General features: G+C 36.2%; 1 protein-coding gene across 1 annotated transcript in view; it reads right to left on the bottom strand.

The window, feature by feature from the left end:
• Positions 1 to 637: 637 nt before the first annotated feature.
• The window catches only part of LOC140137029 (cholinesterase-like), a 53,496-nt gene continuing 35,278 nt past the window's right edge, over positions 638 to 18,855 (bottom strand). Inside the window, exons 5-6 of the mRNA XM_072158688.1 lie at positions 3,660 to 3,850; positions 638 to 2,343 (exon numbers count right to left, since the gene is read on the bottom strand). Of these exons, the coding sequence (XP_072014789.1) occupies positions 2,210 to 2,343; positions 3,660 to 3,850 (325 nt within the window). The 3' untranslated portion in view covers positions 638 to 2,209. The remainder of the gene's footprint in view (positions 2,344 to 3,659; positions 3,851 to 18,855) is intronic.

Below are 18,855 nucleotides of genomic sequence, written 5' to 3' on the forward strand. Positions count from 1 at the left end.
ATCAGAAAGACATTCTTCGTATTCAGAATGCAATTCGATATGTCTGATGTGCTCTCATATCCCACAAAAATACTGTCGAAACGCTCAAAACGCTCATTCCCCAGCAAACACAAAACGTTTTCGACATCATTCGCAAAAGGTTATAAAAGGTTGTCAGAAAACGTTTAAATGTCGGGTTATATAAAGGGGATATTAAGAGTATAAAACGTTTTTATAACCTTAAAAAACATTTTTTGATAATCTACTGCTCAGCAAACAAAAATGTTTTACAGAAAACGTTTAAATGTCGGGTTATATAAATGGTATAAAAACGTTTTAATAACATTTCAAAAACATTCTTGAAAACTTGATACAAAACATTCTAAACAGAATGTTATTTTGGGGTTGAAAAAATATTTTGCGAAAAGTGTTTTCCCAAAATATTTTCAATAACGTTTTAAAAACGTTTCCATGACCTTTAAATAACCCGACATTTAAATGTTATTAAAAGGTTTTGAAAAAAACATTTTAAGAACATTTCTGTGTTTGCTAGGTTCAAATATTTCAACATAATGTTATTTAAGTATTGACACAATATTTGGCAAAAATGTTTGCAAAAATAGTTTACAAATAACATTTTTTGAAAACATTTCAAAATATTGTTGTAGTGTGTTTTCATACAAAACGTTTTAAAACGTTATCATGACCTTTATATAACCCGACATTTTAATGTTATTAAAACGTTTTTACATAAACCAAAAGCCAAAATATAACTAATTTAAAACGTTTTTAAAACGTTTTTGTGTTTGCTGGGTCCAGATCCCTTAATTAAATCCGTCAAAATACCATTTTCGGCCATTTTTTGAGTATTTCCGAACTCAAGCTACAAGTTTTGTAATTTCAAACAAAACTATTTTCCTAAAATGTTATATAATTATTCAGATATATAAGTTCAGATTTTCAGAATTTCCCTAAAATTTCCCAAACAAATCATACGATATCTCCGGAAATGAAGGTGGTATAAAGGTCAAACAACCACCAAAATGTATATTTTTTCCACACTGATAATGTCATGCCAGTACATCAATTTCAGCCAGAGGTGGATGTAAGGCCTTTTACAACAGAGCTCTTTAATTGTTATCCAGAAATTAGTTAATTTTGACATTGCATATACATTAAGGCTACGGAAGGGAAGATCGGGACACTGACAACATGAACTAGTCAGGCTTGACTAGCTTTAAAGTAGTCAGGCTAAATTACAGGTTAGTCAAATCTGTAATTCAAACTAGTCAAGCATGACTGACTAATGATATAAAATTATGTTTGTACTGGACTAGTATTACGATATGGAATGGAAAAAGTCAGGCTAGTTTGACTAGCATTATGTGAGCCAAGCCGGTTTGATAAGAATTGTTTGACTAACGTTTAGTTTATTCAAACTAGGCACCATATATAGATTAACTTTAAGTTAGTCATAGACTATAGTCAAACAGTTTTTTCTAGCATCAAGTTAGTCAAGCTAGTTAGTCAAGTATAGAGGATTGACTAACATTAAGTTAATACAAACATGTGTAATTGTGTTTAAAAGCTTGTATTTTGTAAAATATCGGTCGTACTAGTACTTATTATACTTTGTTTGAAATAATTATTTTTACAGTCTTGTATTTTATGAACATGATAGTGTTTGAAATTATTATTTCGAGTTATTTTCGATTGTATAATTATATAAATTTTTACTAGTCATGTATACGTGCATGCGTGGTTATGTGGAAGACAAGAGCAATTTGGTAACATTGTTTTACCGTGTATAAATACAATTGAACTACTACTAATAATAATAATTGTGTCTTTCGCAACGGGAAAACGCCCGCAAGACGTCAATATTGTTGGCGCTCACTCATAACGATAAAATCCACCTCATCGCAACGGGAAAACGGCCGCAAGACGTCGATACATGCGTTCACTCACAGCGATAAAATCCACCTTATCGCAACGGTAAAACGCCCGCAAGACGTCGATACCGGCGTTCTCTCACAACGATAAAATCCACCTCATCGCAACGGGAAAACGCCCGCAAGACGTCGATACTGGCGTTCACTCACAACGATAAAATCCATCTCATCGCAACGGGAAAACGCCCGCAAGACGTCGATACTGGCGTTCACTCACAACGATAAAATCCGCCTGGGCAACGAGAAAACGCCCGCAAGAAGTCGATATTGGCGTTCACTCACAACGATAAAATCCAACTCATGGTAATGGCCAGAGGGATAACGAAAAATCGGTCAAATGTTGGTGCGGCAAACACCATACCAGTTGCGACGGATCTGCATGACTTTGTAGTCTTTGCTTCCTCAATAGAGCCTGGAAAATGTGAAGATCAAGATGTTTTATTTTAACATGTTTTACGTAAGATCACAGCGCCCTCTCACATCAAATTAACATGACGGTTCTCCTTGGTTGAAGGTATATACCGTACGGGAATGTGCCATTTGGAGTACCTTTTCAGCGGTTTTAGGGTAGATTAACCACCCTGTACATGTTCCTACCGATGAGGGCGACGTCAGGATCTTTCTAAAGCTGAATTTATACTCCATCGCTGAGCGACGAGCGATTGGTATGTGGCCAATGAGGTAACTCGCTTTTCCCAACGCAACAAAAAGCGCTACCTCATTGATTAGAAACCAATCGCTCGACGCTCAGTGATGGAGTATAAATTCAGTTTTATAGTGCAAATTGTGAAGAGATTATGTTCAACAATTTCTTGAATGTGTTGATAAGGGCGACGCTACATGGCCTTTACAGAACAAATCGGGGTTTTCAGGTAATTTAAGGTACTAGTAATTTACAAGTTATTAAGGGAACTGGAATGAGCGTTTTGAGCGTTTCGACAGCATTTTTTGTGGGACATGTGAGCACATCAGACCTATCGAATTGCATTCTGAATATGAAGAATATAATTTTGTGCGTACTAAATCATCATTTTTTTTAAAATATCAGCCATGTTTTACATTTTATGAAATTCACGATATAATACAAATTTTATAACAAATTATTAAAATTTGATATTTTTCACATTTTGGAGATATAACAGTCCTCGAAGTAAATTTTATAAATTTAATGATATAGTCTTAAAGTGTATCTGGGAGGAAAAGCCGACGATCAATAGAAAATTTTGACCTTTCATATTGAAGATATGGATTTTTTTTCCAAAAAGACCTAATTTTTTTTGGTGTTTTGGGAAAAAAAATCTATATCTTCAATACGAAAGGTCAAAATTTTCAATTGATCGTCGGCTTTTCATCCCACCTACATACACTTTAGGTAGAAATCATCAGATTTATAAAGTTTACTTCGAGTACTCTTAAATATCAAAAATATCAATTTTTAATAATTTGCCATAAAATGTGTATTACATTGCGAATTTCAAAAAATCTAAATTATATGATATCAGAAGGACATTCTTCGTATTCAGAATGCAATTCGATATGTCTGATGTGCTCTAATGTCCCACAATAAATACTGCCCAAACGTTCATACCCCTTCCCTTAAAGGGGCGGTTTATAGTATTTTGGGATTTTTCATAAAAAAACATAACATATATCCTGAGACTGCTTCGAAAATTGCAGAAACCTTTTATAAACTTTTTAAATCCGAATCTGACTTTAAATAATATATACCTGTTTGTACTGCGAGCTTAGGCAGATACTCTCTCCAAAAAGCACATTCCAGTGGCTTTACCCCGCTACCTCTAATCCAGGATTCCCCGGAAAGTGCTTCATTCAGCACCAAGTATTCCTGGGTCTCGACATCGTATTGCGGCCATACAAAACGTGGATCAGCGGCGTCAGAGGCATCTGAATTCGGGTTTCTAAAGGGACAGAAAAATGTTTCAAAAGACAAAGTTATTTTCAAATTTGCAAAATAATAAATGATCACATAGCCAGGGCTAATCATGTTATCAATTGGGGGAGTCTAAACTCTTAGAGAGAGAGGGGGTGGGGGTGTGTGTGTGTGATAGAAAAGCAAGATGGATTAAAGAATCAATTCAGATCAGGAAGAGGGGGCGAAGAGTAATGAACAGAGACGAGGAGGTCTACAATCTAAGTCACGTGTATGATCCACTTTTGAAGACTGCATGCAAGACTAACATCGCTACCGGAAGTGACATAACTTCCCGCCAGTCATCAGCTGTTGGATCATGACAACAACACCAAGCTTTGATAAAGTCAGTGGCTCATTGACGAAACTGTCAGCAATAAACACTAGTAAATTTTCTTCAAATTGGTTTTGACAAAAGAAAAACTCTCTTTATTCGTTAATTACAAAACCTGATGAATTTGTTTCAACGTAACTTACCCAGTTCTTGCAAAAGTTGCCCAGAAACTCATCAACTTCAAACTCATTACTCTCTCCCTGTTGCTGTAACCAAATGACGCTTCAAACGGAATACCAAACACATAGGGAATCTCATCACCATGAAGAACACCCATCCATTCTGGAAATGGACTGTTAGACGCACGCTCTTCAAACCGGTAATAGTAGACTTGATTACCCTCTCTGGCATACGCTTTAGCCAACTCGACTGATGGGCAAATGAAATTGTAGTCTCCAACTGCAAGGTCTATTGCATCCCTGAGAAGGCTTTGATTATTGGGTGTTTTCCACGGTCTATACTGAAATGCGATAGCATCTAACCCAACGGAATTACTGAACTTTGAAAAAGTGATCGATAGCGCTGAAGCATAACCTTCGATATCAAGAAGACTTTCTTCGTCTTTATTGAAACCAGGAATGCCGTAAATTAAGAAGTAGTTGCCTTCATTGGAGTTGCTTCCAATAATCAACTCACACTGCTTAAAGCTGCCCTGATCTTGTGCATCAACAGGATCTTCAGGAAGAAAAAGTCCATCATGCACCGGTACATAAAAAGGCTCTAAGAATCTTCCTGTGTTTGGGGTTGCAGCCAACAAATCGTTTGCATCAACGTCTTGTAGACATTTGATCATATCTGGGATATCTTGTTCATCACCATCTGTGTCCTCCAAACAACCTAGAGACTGTGCAAGAATCTTGGCACGTTCTAGAGCTACCTCTTGAGTAATATATGCCCATGGTGCGGTAATGCCAGCGCTTTGTATTCCCGCGCGCTGAAAAAGCGACTGGGAGACTGGCGAAAGCAAATGGCAGGAGACGCTTCCGCCTCCTGCGCTCTCGCCAAAAATTGTAACCCGATTCGGGTCGCCTCCAAAAGTAGCAATGTTATCTTGTACCCACTGTAATGCCATGACTTGATCGTAAAGTCCTTGATTTCCCGGTGCACTAGAATCTCCAGTAGCTAAAAATCCAAATGGACCTACTCTGTAATTCATTGATACAACAATCATTTGTTCGAATGCTGCTAAGTATTTGCCATCATAGTAAGGCAAGGAGCTAACTCCAGAAACATATGCGCCTCCGTAAATCCAAACTAATACTGAACCATTCTGTGGCCTAGGATAGGGTGCCCAGACGTTAAGATTCAAGCAGTCATCGCTCAAGTTGACTGTTGGATTCCAGATTTCAGTTCCTTCAAATCCAGGAAACCTAGTGTCATGTAGTTGCCAACATCCATGCCCATACTCAGTAGCATTGAATACATCGCTCCACGGTGCCTTTGCTACAGGAAGTTTAAATCTTCTGTCTCCTGAGATTGGTTCCGCGAACGGAATGCCGAGGAAGGCGTCTACTTGCTTACTAATAACAGTCATACGCGTTCCCATGATTTGTCCCGTCTTGATTATTTCTTTCGGATTTGATTGAGCGTATGCTGCAACTACCAGCAGAGCGAAGCACAAAAGCTGAACCATGTTGAACTGAAACAAATGCGAATGAACATTCTTATTATTGTATTTTTGGTAATATCACTCGCTCTATATCAGCTCGTAATCGGCGGGCCTTATACATTGCGGATTAATATCAATATATTTTATTTTGAGAATTGCCTTGTGACATCTCGCCAAAAGCATCACAAAGTATTAATTGAAGTCCTATACTTTGTCTACTTTCTTTAACACGCAAAATATAGACCATACAAGTCAACTACATCACTCTTAACGTCGGTCTACTTTTCGGAGTTGTTGTTAAATGATTTATGGAATGTTATGTTTTTACAACTAAGCATACAAGGGCCTAAGGTAAGAATAAGAAAATGATACAGACAGTCAGGTTGCAACTTGCAAAGTTGTATGTAGGCCTATTATAGACATATCAAACTTGCGGTGGCTTAGGAAAATACGGGTTGCCAAATTAATACATTAATATAATAACTTCTATTCCCCAAGATAATCACCCAAGCCATCAGTCATCTCCTGCCAATACCGACAAAACGCGCAACATAGCATCGCGCAATTTGAGACAACTTTTATTAAAATCGGAGCCTTTGTTAGGTTTTGACCTCTGTGTAGCACAAAATGCGACCTTTGATCTTTGACCTTTGACTGACAGCAACCGGAAAATTCAAGAACTGGATGGGATCGAAATGGCTATAGAAAATTACTGGTTTGTAGCTTTATCCTCTCTTAAATTGACCGATTGAAATATTTCAATCTCTTTTAAGATGATTTATGACAGTAATCAATCTAGATAGATTGAAAAATAGATTGAAATGGGTTTTTGGTTTTTTTTTGGTTTGGCTTAACTTTTTTATAGACTGATATCACTATCCAATCATGTGGCAATGTACTGCCAAATAGCATGTCAAAAGTGGCCAAACTCGTTTTCTAGCTCAACGATTTAGTTAATTGAGCACAGCGTTTGAGTCCGAAGATGTTATAACTGATTCCACTGCATATAGCCTAACATTGTTGCACGATCTTTTAATTTTTCCTAAAAAGTTAAATTGCAATTGTATTAATTTCTATTGTAACAGTCATGATAGGAGAGAACATATTAAGCTCATTATTTCAGGAAAGGGAACGAAAAATGTGATTTTAACAAGAATCTAATAGTTTGTTTGGTGGCTTATTTTAAGCTTGCTTTAAAAAAATATATTTAATATCAGTAAAATTCTAAATGTCCTGATATCAATCAATAAATAATAACACTTACCAGATACGTTGTGTAGCCGCAATGGAATTATAAATATTGATAAGATGTTCCTTCAGGTTTCCGTGAAAGGAATTCGTGTGCATTCACTGGGTGACGATGCATTTACACTTGAAATTGAACTTTATAACGTTTTCTCTATAATGAGCTTGTTTTGCCAGACTTGTCGGAGATGGAGATATCGAGTACGCATGGGCTCGGCATGATAAGTAGGGCAATGATCTATTGTATGCTATGCTTTAAGGCGAGTCGGAGCCTTTATGAGTCTGAGTCATACTTTTTCTAGTTTTGGTTACTTTGCTTATTATTAATACAGTTTATTTCTGCAGATTCATCAGGCCCGTACGCAGGATTTCATTTGGGGGTGCTGATTTTGAAAAAGTGGACTTTTTTCCAGGGGGGGGCAATTTCGTGAAAAGTGGACTTTTGTCCCAAAATTTGAACCTATTTTGTCCAAAAAAGCGTAAAAACCTGATTTTTTGTCTCGTTACGCCCGCAAGTTCTGACATTTTGGGACTCTTTGTATACTTTTCTGCACCCCGCCCCCCCCCCCCTGCGTACAGTGCTGAGAATAATACATTGATCTTACCAGAAACTTGAAGAAATTAGCAATCTACTGGAGCTGCACTGGTCACATTTATATTTCCATATCGTATTTCAGTTATTAAGTTATTGAAATTAGATAAATAATAAAATGATTTTTCCCCTCCTTGTGAAATCATGCAAATGCAAGGGGGAAAACAATTTAAAGCCGGTAATAAATCCACTACAGTACAGTGTGAATGAGCCTTCGGCTCTCACTAGGCTCCCACGTATTGAAGCCATACCTTTTCCTATGAGTGTGGGCTTTGTAGCTCAGACACGGCTCCCACTCGCCTTATTAATCCCCCTACACTTTCACCCGACACTTTCACCCTTGTGCTATTTCTGAGACTGATATAAACGGCTTAGCACTTTTATCTTCACCCTGAGGGGTTTGCTTATTTGAGATCTCGTTGGGCAATACACAGAGCGTGTGGAACAATACATAGGTCCCATTCATTGCAAATTCAGTTCAGACTGGGAAAAATAACTTTTTACGGGATTTTTTTTTACAAATTTACACAATTGCCTCAGTATGCTCACGGGAGTTTGTTAAGTTATTATAAGGCGTATTGCCTTCAGGACTATAGGCCTACTTGTCCTGGTTTGGAAATTATTTTGCGTTAGCAAGTCTAAATTACAATTTAATTTTAAATCTGTAAGATTTAATTTTAAATCCAATACTTGATTTAGAGAATAAACGATAGGAATTTTTATTTTGCCTATCCTCTACCGTGTGATAGACGACAGGGAGGTCCAATATTTTGAGTAGTGGATGCCGGCGCACATTCTTAGTCAGTTAAATATTATTTTAATAACTGTAAACTATTTTTTAAAGCAAAAATTAAGTTACCGTCATAAAACTCCCCTTTTTCTAAAATGAACGAAACTTGTTTACAACTTCACATCTTTTGTTGCGCGTACTGCTAGCGCGTGCGAGTATTCCGCATTGCATCTACGCATACAACGCGATACATACGCGCACCTCTATGAGCGTGTTACGCGTTATCAACACTCATGATGACGTGGGGTCGTCTACCGCCTGATAGACGACACCCAAAATCATGCGATTGTCCAATCAGATTATGTGTCTACATATAAACCACTCCCACTGACTAAGAATGGTCCATAATGGGGGGGTTACACCTCTTAGAGTTATACAAAAAACAATTGCGAGTGTTTCATGCTGACTAATAAACTTGTTTATCAGCATTAACATTGTATTAAATTATTAAAAACATTGAATTTGATATGAAAATTGACAAATAAAAATAAAATATGGACTGATTCCGGGAAGTAAATTTTGCAATCTAAAAGCTAAATGAAGTCAACTTTTCTTCACTAACTCTGACAAATTTTTCACACTTGACACCAAATAATTTTTTTATCTGGTCAGAGGTAGGACAAATAATTATTATTATATATATATATATAATTATATATATTGGTGGACCAATTTAATTTTTCGCTCAGATGGCGAGACTATGATTTTTTTCTTCAAAAAACTACCCAGTCCTCTACTTGATATCTAATGGTGCGTCCCTAAGGCCGTGTATCACAACAAGTTGGGATCCTCTTTCGTGACATAAGTGTGACCTGCTGTTTTCATAGCTGAAAGCATCAATATTGAGCTGAATGGAGTGGTTCAAATTATATAAAAACGGCTTATACCACATTTGGGTTATTTTGAGAAAATTGGACTTTTGTGTGCGAATTTTCAATACAATACATAACAATAATTCACATTCATGATGTTTCATGTTTGTAATAATGACATTTGGTGATCTTTAGATTATTCAGCAGCGCCCTCTATTTTCACACAAATGTGGGATAAGCCGTTTTTAAATTGAGCATCATTATGGTTATACAATTTAATGTACAGTTACGGGTAGCAAAAAGATCAGGGATTACATTTACCTAAACCTGAATTCAATATTCAGGGTGTACTAGGAGGTATACAGGGTGTGACAAATGGGAGTGCCTATTTCTTTTCAGGAGTATTTTCTCAATCTGTGGACCACAAAATTAACAAAGCTTGAAATTATATACTTTGTTGAAAATAAAATTTAAAAAAAAAACACTTCTTTGCTGCAAGTGATGTAAGTATCCAAGAAGAGATTTCTCTTGCTCTCTCGCTTTCTCCCTCCCTCGCTCTCTGCTCTTTTATACTCACTCACCCCACCCGTGTCCCACACCCCTCCACCCATATACCATAAGGAACATATTCTATGGGACACATTGTACAATTTTCCAGTTCAATGGTTTTGATAAAATAGTCAAGTGACCATTTTTATTCAGCTACACTCAGCACAGTGTTGTTCACTGCAGCCTTTCCGCCCAAGGTCAGACCTATTAGAGCGTGAGCTGCTATCAAAAGAGGATGAACTTACGATAAAGATGGGTTGAGATAGAGATACAATAGAGATGGGTTGAAATCAATAAAATGTCGATTTTGTTGTTGCTCATATGCATAAATATTTCAAATATTGTTATGTAATTGACACCACAAACTACTAAATTCAAAAACTTTTAAAAATAATTTACACCAAACAAAAATCTTTGTGGCATTCGTGGTATATCAAAGCGGAAACCATTTTTATACTGATCAATGAGGCATACGAATATAGCATTTTATTTTCATTGAAAGACGAGGGTCTATAATTGTTAAAAGCTTTATTTACAAAAACCTTATAATCACTAAAGTACAAATTACTTAAAATTTACATGAGCAGATTTGAAGAAAATAAACGTGTCAAATTTAATTTGTCATAGTAAAACGGTAATACGTCCTAACAGTATTCTTGTGTGCACTTTAGGCCGTATAATTCAGTATGTATTTAGAAATACAGTGAGGAAAAAATTTGAAATGCTTGTTGATCAGATAATGCTAAGGTATGAAATTAGGGTTAGTGTATCCCCTGCGCATTGTGGGTAATGATAATGGTAGGCTAACATGCTAATGGCCACCTCTGGTCTGCTTGTCGTTCGCGAACTCGTCCTTCATTTGTGTACGGCTCGTAGTTTTATAGTTTAGAATAAAAGTATCAGGCAAACATGTCAATTGTTCATTGTATTGAATTATACTTGGTCGTCAAGGTAATTTCTTAAGCTACTACATCAGCTTTGTTTCAATAAATAAAAACGCAGATATGGCCAATTGTTTAAAGTGGTCCTAAAACAGCTTGGGCCACTTTCGTGTCTTTGTGTAGTAAAAGTGACTGAATTGAATCATGAGATGGGTAATATTAAACAATGGGGCATTTGAAGTGGTATTTCAATTTATAAATTTGAAATAAATATTATATTGTTTATTTACACTAATGTCAATTAAGTGAAAGAAAAACGTGAAAAACCTTTGCTTTTGTTCTAAAAGCTTTGACAATAAGCATGAAAGTTCATTTTACGAGGTACAAACTTGGTAAGTGCGAACATGGCAAAATGTGGCCACACTCGGGCTATTAACTAAAATCAATGGAAAAACATGAAAAACCTTTGCTTTTGTTCAGAGATTTTTGAAGATAAGCATGCGAGTTCATTTGGTATTTGCGAACATGGCAAAAAAGGCATATTATTGATTCTACTGCATGTCACATTTACGCTATGACCCCTTTTATCTTTTCTGAAAAGCAAAAATGTAATTGCTGATCATGAAAGTCGAAATGAAAGTCACCAACTCCTTTTCTGGGCGATTTAGTTCTGCCAAGTACCGTCCGGTTACCATTGCTTAGAACAATAGCAACCGGACGGAACCGGGCGGATTCCGCGGTCAACCGCCAGTCAAGTTTTGATTTCGTCCCTTAAGGTCAAATAATGCGAAGATACACGGATGGCAGAATACCTCATTTCGTACACAGGTTCATATGAACCTAAAGTTTAGGAAAATAAAGTAAAATAACATGGCAGATGTTGTTGAATCTGTCTATACTCCAAAAAGTAAAATCAATTATAAATATAATGACAAGCACATATCACATTCTGTCTGCTCAGTGCCAGAAGTGGGTAAGTGCAATAGATGCCCTGTGACAATTTGACAATTTACACACAGTATATTGTACCCATTTGCACAGGGCTGCTACACATGGCAGCTTTTGCACTTACCCACTTCTGGCACTGAGCAGACAGAATGTGATAATGTGCTTGTCATTATATAGCCTGTGTTTTTATGGGGAGGGCTGTTTTATCTATTTCAGCTATTATTTTAAACCACTGTTAAGAGCTGGGGTATGAACGTTTGGACAGTATTTATTTTGAGACATTAGAGCACATCAGACATATCGAATTGCATTCTGAATACGAAGAATGTCCTTCTGATATCAAATAATTTTGATTTTTGAAATTCGCAATTTAATACACATTTTATGGCAAATCATTAAAATTGTTATTTTTGATATTTAACAGTACTCGAAGTAAACTTTATAAATCTGATGATTTATACTTAAAGTGTATGTAGGTGGGATGAAAAGCCGACGATCAATTGAAAATTTTGACCTTTCGTATTGAAGACATGGATTTTTTCCCCAAAAATTTTCAATTGACCGTCGGCTTTTCCTCCCAGCAACATACACTTTAAGAATATGTCATTAGATTTATATAATTAACTTCGAAGACTATTATATATCAAAAATTTGAAAAATATAAAATTTTATAATTTGTCATAAAATTTGTATTATTGTGATTTTCAAAAAAAAATGCAATTCGATAGGTCTGAGGTGCTCTCATGTCCCACAAAAAATACTGTCGAAACGCAATAAACGCTCATTTTAGATCCCTTAATGTTTAGAATTTTGATCTCAAAAACAGTATTGGATAAATTATTTACATAGCCCAAAGCTTTTTTCTGATTGATTGTGACGTCTTTGATACCCTAAATGATGTACCTTTTGATGTTTTATGTTCGAGATCCTGTTTTTGTTTCTAATTTTTGTCGTTTTAACACCGTGTATATATAACGATGTAAAAAAAACCTACTTTTTACCTCTTTCTTTTTTTTTGCGTGAGCCATCAGTTTCGGCATTAGGAAAGAATGATCATAATTTTGGAGACCAAAGTTGTTTCATATTCCCAAACGTCGCAATGACAAAAGGACTCATCGTCCTATGAAAGACTCTCAAATCAGAGAATTTGGATTATGGATCCAAGATCATGACTGGTCCACTGTCCTTACAGATTCAGATTCAGATTCTTTATTGACATTCACCTCATAAAACGTATAATCAAAAAAAAAAAAAACCAGAAACACTATATACATAAATACAAACATGAAACACCTTAAAATAACTTATACAAAAAAATAGTTTTAACTATTTATTATAAAGTAATTTAAGCTACAAATATAATAACTTGACTACTAGATTGACTAAACAATGCAATTAGTTAGGCTTACTGGTGCTTAACGTACGCTTATTAAATGCTGATGCAATAAAATTAGCTACTACATGAACAGTTTCATGATCATTAGCACTCATTATTAATTTGAATTTATCTAAGTCTGGTAAAATTAGAAAATTAAAGGCATCATCTAAATATTTATACATGTTATCTCGCAAGTTGGTATAAAAAGGTCAACGTATAATAAAATGGAATTCATCTTCAACTTCCTTAAGGTCACAATACAAACAAATTCTATCCTCTGGTGGGATTTTTGGTGAAGAATAACGCCCTCTCTCAATCCTTAATAAATGAGCACTAATACGTAATCTACAGAAGACGGATCTCTTAGAACGATTAAGTAAAATAGCATAATTTTTCATGGTGAAGCTATCTTTGAATTTACAATAAGTTCGTAATTTGGATAGATTATTATTTATTGAAAATAACCACAATTTATCAAATACTGACTTTAGAGATGAGGTAATGAAACTATCAAAATTACTCTTAGACAAAAGAATGGGTTTAGACCAGATATCCTCACGTTTGATTAGAGTGAAAATATTTTGAATACCAGTAGACCAGGAAAATGTTTCTAATTTTCTGTTATCAATTATATAGAGCTTTGATAACAAGAGAATTATTCATACATTTAATTATTAAGTTTCCACCAATATTTTATTGAAAGTGATAACATGGTTACTAGAAGCGGATAAGTACCAAGCTCACCCCTGACAGCATGATTTGTAGCTTTTCTATGAACACCAAGAACTAGCCTCCCAGCAAACACAAAAACGTTTTAAAAACATTTTAAATAAGTTATATTTTGGCTTTTGGTTTAGGTAAAAACGTTTTAATAACATTAAAATGTCGGGTTATATAAAGGTCATGATAACATTTTAAAACGTTTTGTATGCAAACACACTACAACAATATTTTTAAATGTTTTCATAAAATGTTATTGTAAACTATTTTTGCAAACATTTTTGCCAAATATTGTGTCAATACTTAAATAACATTATGTTAAAATATTTGAAACCAGCAAACACAGAAATGTTCTTAAAATGTTTTTTTCAAAACCTTTTACTAACATTTAAATGTCGGGTTATATAAAGGTCATAAAAACGTTTTAAAAACGTTATTGAAAATATTTTGGGCAAACATTTTTCGCAAAATATTTTTTCAACCCCAAAATAATATTCTGTTTAGAATGTTTTGTATCAAGTTTTCAAGAATGTTTTTGGAATGTTATTAAAATGTTTTTATACCCTTTATATAACCCGACATTTCTGTCAAACATTTTTGTTTGCTGAGCAGTAGATTAATCAAAAAAGGTTTTTAAAGGTTATGAAAACGTTTTATACTCTTAATATACCCGTTATATAACCCGACATTTAAACGTTTTCTGACAACCTTTTGCGAATGATGTCGAAAACGTTTTGTGTTTGCTGGGTTACTGCTATATTACCACACAGCTGAAAGCAGATGCACTCTACCGGTCTCTCCATGATGCTATTGATTCATGCCACACTCAAAGTCCATAGTAATAATTAAACAAGGATGACATCGAAAATCAAATCCCTTGTGAACAAGCATTTGCAGCTCATGAAGTTTGCGTTATAAAATGTTATGCAAGAAGGGCCAACGTGCAATTAAGAAATCTAAGGTTGATTATTATGCAAATAGAGTGTGGCACCAACAAATAAGATCAGTGACCAGGAATACCAAATCTGAGCTCAGTATATTCCCATCTCAGGGGTAAGTGACGATGACCATGGCACCATTGCCAACACAATTAATTAATTTGTCAGCATCTCGTCTAACATACCTCCGCTGGATCTTGGTTCTCGTGAGGTCTACTTACCGGCCCCAGACCAATCACCATCACTGAACTCTTCGGATGTATACACTGAGCTCAAAAAGGTCAAGTCTACCAAAGCTATCGGTCCAGATCTCTCCCAAATTAATAATGCGTTTGCATATGAATTGAGTGTACTCTTGACCAATAATCTAAACACCTCATAGGCTACGCTGAAGGTGTTGTGCCCACTCAATGGAAGAGCGCCATAGTGGTTCCAATCCCCAGATCAAAACCTCCTAGGCTGATAAACTCTGGCCAATCCCTGCTGGGTGCTGGATGATATCCAGGACAAGATTGGTCCCCAACAGTATGGTAATATTAAGGGCATAGCCACATTGCACTATTTGGTCAGCTTTCTTAGCTTTTCTTCACTCAATTCAATGAGGTGCTGACAAACTCAATAACATTGGAACGGTGGTTCTGACGAACTTCTCAAAGGCGTTCGATATGATCGACCACACTGTCCTTATCAGGAAGTTTATCCGCAGATCCATCGGTTCATGGTTGTGTGACTTTGTCAGTAACCGAGTGCAATGTATGCAGTATAACCAAACTCCCTTGGAGTCATGGGTCCTCAATGGAGCCCCCCCCCCCCCTGGAATAAAACTTGGTCCCATTGAGTTTCAAGTGGTGTTTAATTACGCAGCCCAAACATTGGATTCTGATATCAAATGTTAGAAGCATGTGGATGACCTGACACTTGCAGAGAGTCGCTCACATCCACAACCAAGCAAGCTTCAGAACTGACTAAGTTCAATGAATGGACTACACTAACAAGCTTATAGCTTAATTCAGTTAGCAGCCTGCACAACCGATTCTTTTGTTTGGCAAGGCTCACTCAGTCATTTAATGAGGCAATACAAACGATCGAATTTGGTGTTGAAATGAGCTAAATTTTTAGTTACACCTTTTCGATGTAAAATTAATTTTCTCGGCCAAATGAAAAGCAATCATTTTCATTTTTTTCAGTAAATGTCAGGAAAAATTGTAGTGCTTGATACTGTATTTTTTTTCAAATTCTAGTGTTAAACTTAGGCGTGAAATTTAGTCATTTAGTGTAAGATTTTCGATTTTGATAGGCTTAAACTCTGTCCGCGAGCCTTTTTTTGGATCAACCTTTTAGCTTTTCAAAGTAAGATAGTTCGCTAATGAAGGATTTGTCCCAACTTTCTAACGCACATCACCGTGAGCGATATATCATAGTTTTGTCAGAATTTGCGTTTTCATTTCACTATTTTAACTGCCGGCTGACCATTTTTCAAAATCAACGAGTGAAATCTAAGGCTAATACTAGCATTGTGGATCGATATCCCTGGGTTTAATAGGAATACCGGCATGGCTACAGTGTTGCTAGAACTTCAATATAGCAAAGAAATTCCCAGGCCTATAGCGCTCCTACTGATCATGTTTAACCAGAACACTCAATTGGGGATTTGGGCTACCAAATCGCTGGTCGGGCAATTTGCTTTCAATGGAAAATTGACCTGGATAAACAACAAAGGAAATATCGACTATTTCTGTTGGTTGCTCTCGAGATAAAAGTAATGAGTTAGACATTTTCGGAGTATGAAGGAAAAAGGGTAAAATAAAACGGAAATTCTAACAAAACTATAATATATAGACCCACACGATGTGCTTTACAGAGGTGGGAAATATCTTTCTTTAGCAAACTATATTAGTTTGAGACGCTAAAAATGAATTCCGTAAAAAGCTCGCGTGCGAACTGAAGGCCTATAAAAATCAAAAATATCACACTAAAAGACACAATTTGATGCTTAATTTTAACACCAGGATTTGTAAAAAAAATTTATATCCAAGCACCAAGTTTTTAACTGACATTACTGAAGAAAAAACAATTGCTTATATATTTGACCGAGAAAATTAATTTCATAGCAAAAGGTGTATCTCTGAATTGTGCTGATTTTAACATGTATCGATCGACTTTCAGCGCGACTAAGCATTTCTAAAGAATCGGTTGTCCAGGCTGCTAACTGAATTCATTCCTAGTGTCAATCCATCCAGATCTGCTGCAAAATAGACCCCTGCATATTCTGATTTAATTATTTCTGGTATCCCCTCAACTTTGTCGATGAAGCAAAATATACTTAGGTTTGTGAACCCAAAAGGATCTCCGTTGGAAAAAGAACATCTCTCTCAGATCACATTTAAAGCAAACCAAAAATTATACATGCTGCGCATGCTGAAAACATTTGGCTTTGATTCAATTCAATTTCAATTCAAAGTTTATTAACATTATGCTAAGTACAGACAGTTATACAATACATTATAGAGGCTGGTGGACTTTATGGGTAATTAACATTTGGAATTTTAAGAGGAAAATAAATGCATTTTCCAACATTTTGTTGAATTTTATCTTTGTTACACGTAACAAATGATTGAAAGGGATATTTGAAGCGTGTCTATAATAGTTTAATGGTAATACTTTACATCTTAGACCGTTGTGCACTTTAATGAAAATGAGTTGATCACCGTATACAAAGGTTACATTCGTTCTCTTTTAGAATATGCTGATGTAGTCTGGAACTCGTCACTCTCCTTTGGTCAGAGTAGTGTCCTGGAACGGCTACAACGTCGTGCATGCAGGATTAATCTGAGCCAAAAGTTCACCTCCTATGCTGAGCCTGAGGCCTTGCTGACTTGCGAGCTTGAGTCTCTGGTTGATAGGAGAGAGGATCCATTGTCGCAGGTTTGCCGAAGGGCTTGCCAAACTCATCGCGTACCAATGATCTTCTCCCCCTACCACCAGACGGGCGAGTCATGCTCGCAATCTCCGCAATGCGCATCACTACTCCCAGCTGCGGTTCATAACATCCCGCTTCAAAAAGAGCCCAATCCAATATTCTGTTGATTTATTAAACAAGTAGCGCGCCTTTTATCTAAGTTTTCCGGCATGCACGCACATTTCAGCTTCTATATTTACATATTGTGCAATAATAGTGCGAATTTGTCGTATTTACTTGTGTCTGCCATTTTATGTTATTTTAAATATGATTATTTTTTCATTCATGTTTACATACCAATTTTTACATAATGCTTTTACTCTGTACATTGACCTAGTGTAATTTGACCTTCTGGTCACAATATATTGATTTATATACTTGAAATACTTGAAATTATCCACCTCGAAATACAAGTGCCCCTCAAGCAACCCATCGGGTTTATCTGCCACATTTGTAGTTGCGAAAGAGGGCCGAAGCACGCAGTCTATATCAGGTAGTTTCGATGCCACCTATTAGAGAATGGGAAAATGTAAAAAGTCAACCATTAATTTGCAATGTTAAAACAACAGCATTGACATGGACGGGGGGTGAAAATTTTTATAAATTTTGGTGAGCTACCCTGGGGGTGCCCGAAGGGGGTTCCCCCCTCGGAGTCAGAAAATGTTGCAAAATATAGGTTACAAACACCCATTTTCACTCTATTTTGTCACAATTTTTAAACTTCATCTGAGATTATTGTGGGGGGGCGGCTGAAAGCTATTCCAGCTCACGCACCAAAATTATTGAGGGCCCCAAGCACCCCACCTGGTTCCTAAGCTTATGCAACAGAGTAGCTTCTTATCAACAAGGTCAGGTATCAAACAGGGGGTAGCATATGGAAAGGTTTGGCTACAAAACGATTCTCTTATAGACGCATCTATGCACAGTTTTCACCTCGATACACCTGAGCACACAATTTCGTCCAAGAGCTTCCAAGCAAGCAGTGCATTGTATCTGCACAGTCTTTGTTTACACTACACGGTTGAGTGCATAGCATCATAAGAGCTGTGTGAGCTTCTAGCTGGTGACTAGTGGAAAATAGGCATCTGTGATTGGGTTTTGTCAAAACCTCAAGTGTTCCTTCATGCAATCATAATTTTTATATATTGAACGAAAGCTAACACTTCCCCCTAAAACACCTTTTTCATTACGTCAACAGATAACACAATTCAATGCTTATAGCAAGGCGAATGTGGTAAA

This window comes from Amphiura filiformis, chromosome 17 (assembly GCF_039555335.1).
Source record: "Amphiura filiformis chromosome 17, Afil_fr2py, whole genome shotgun sequence".
Classification (NCBI taxonomy): Eukaryota; Metazoa; Echinodermata; class Ophiuroidea; order Amphilepidida; family Amphiuridae; genus Amphiura; species Amphiura filiformis.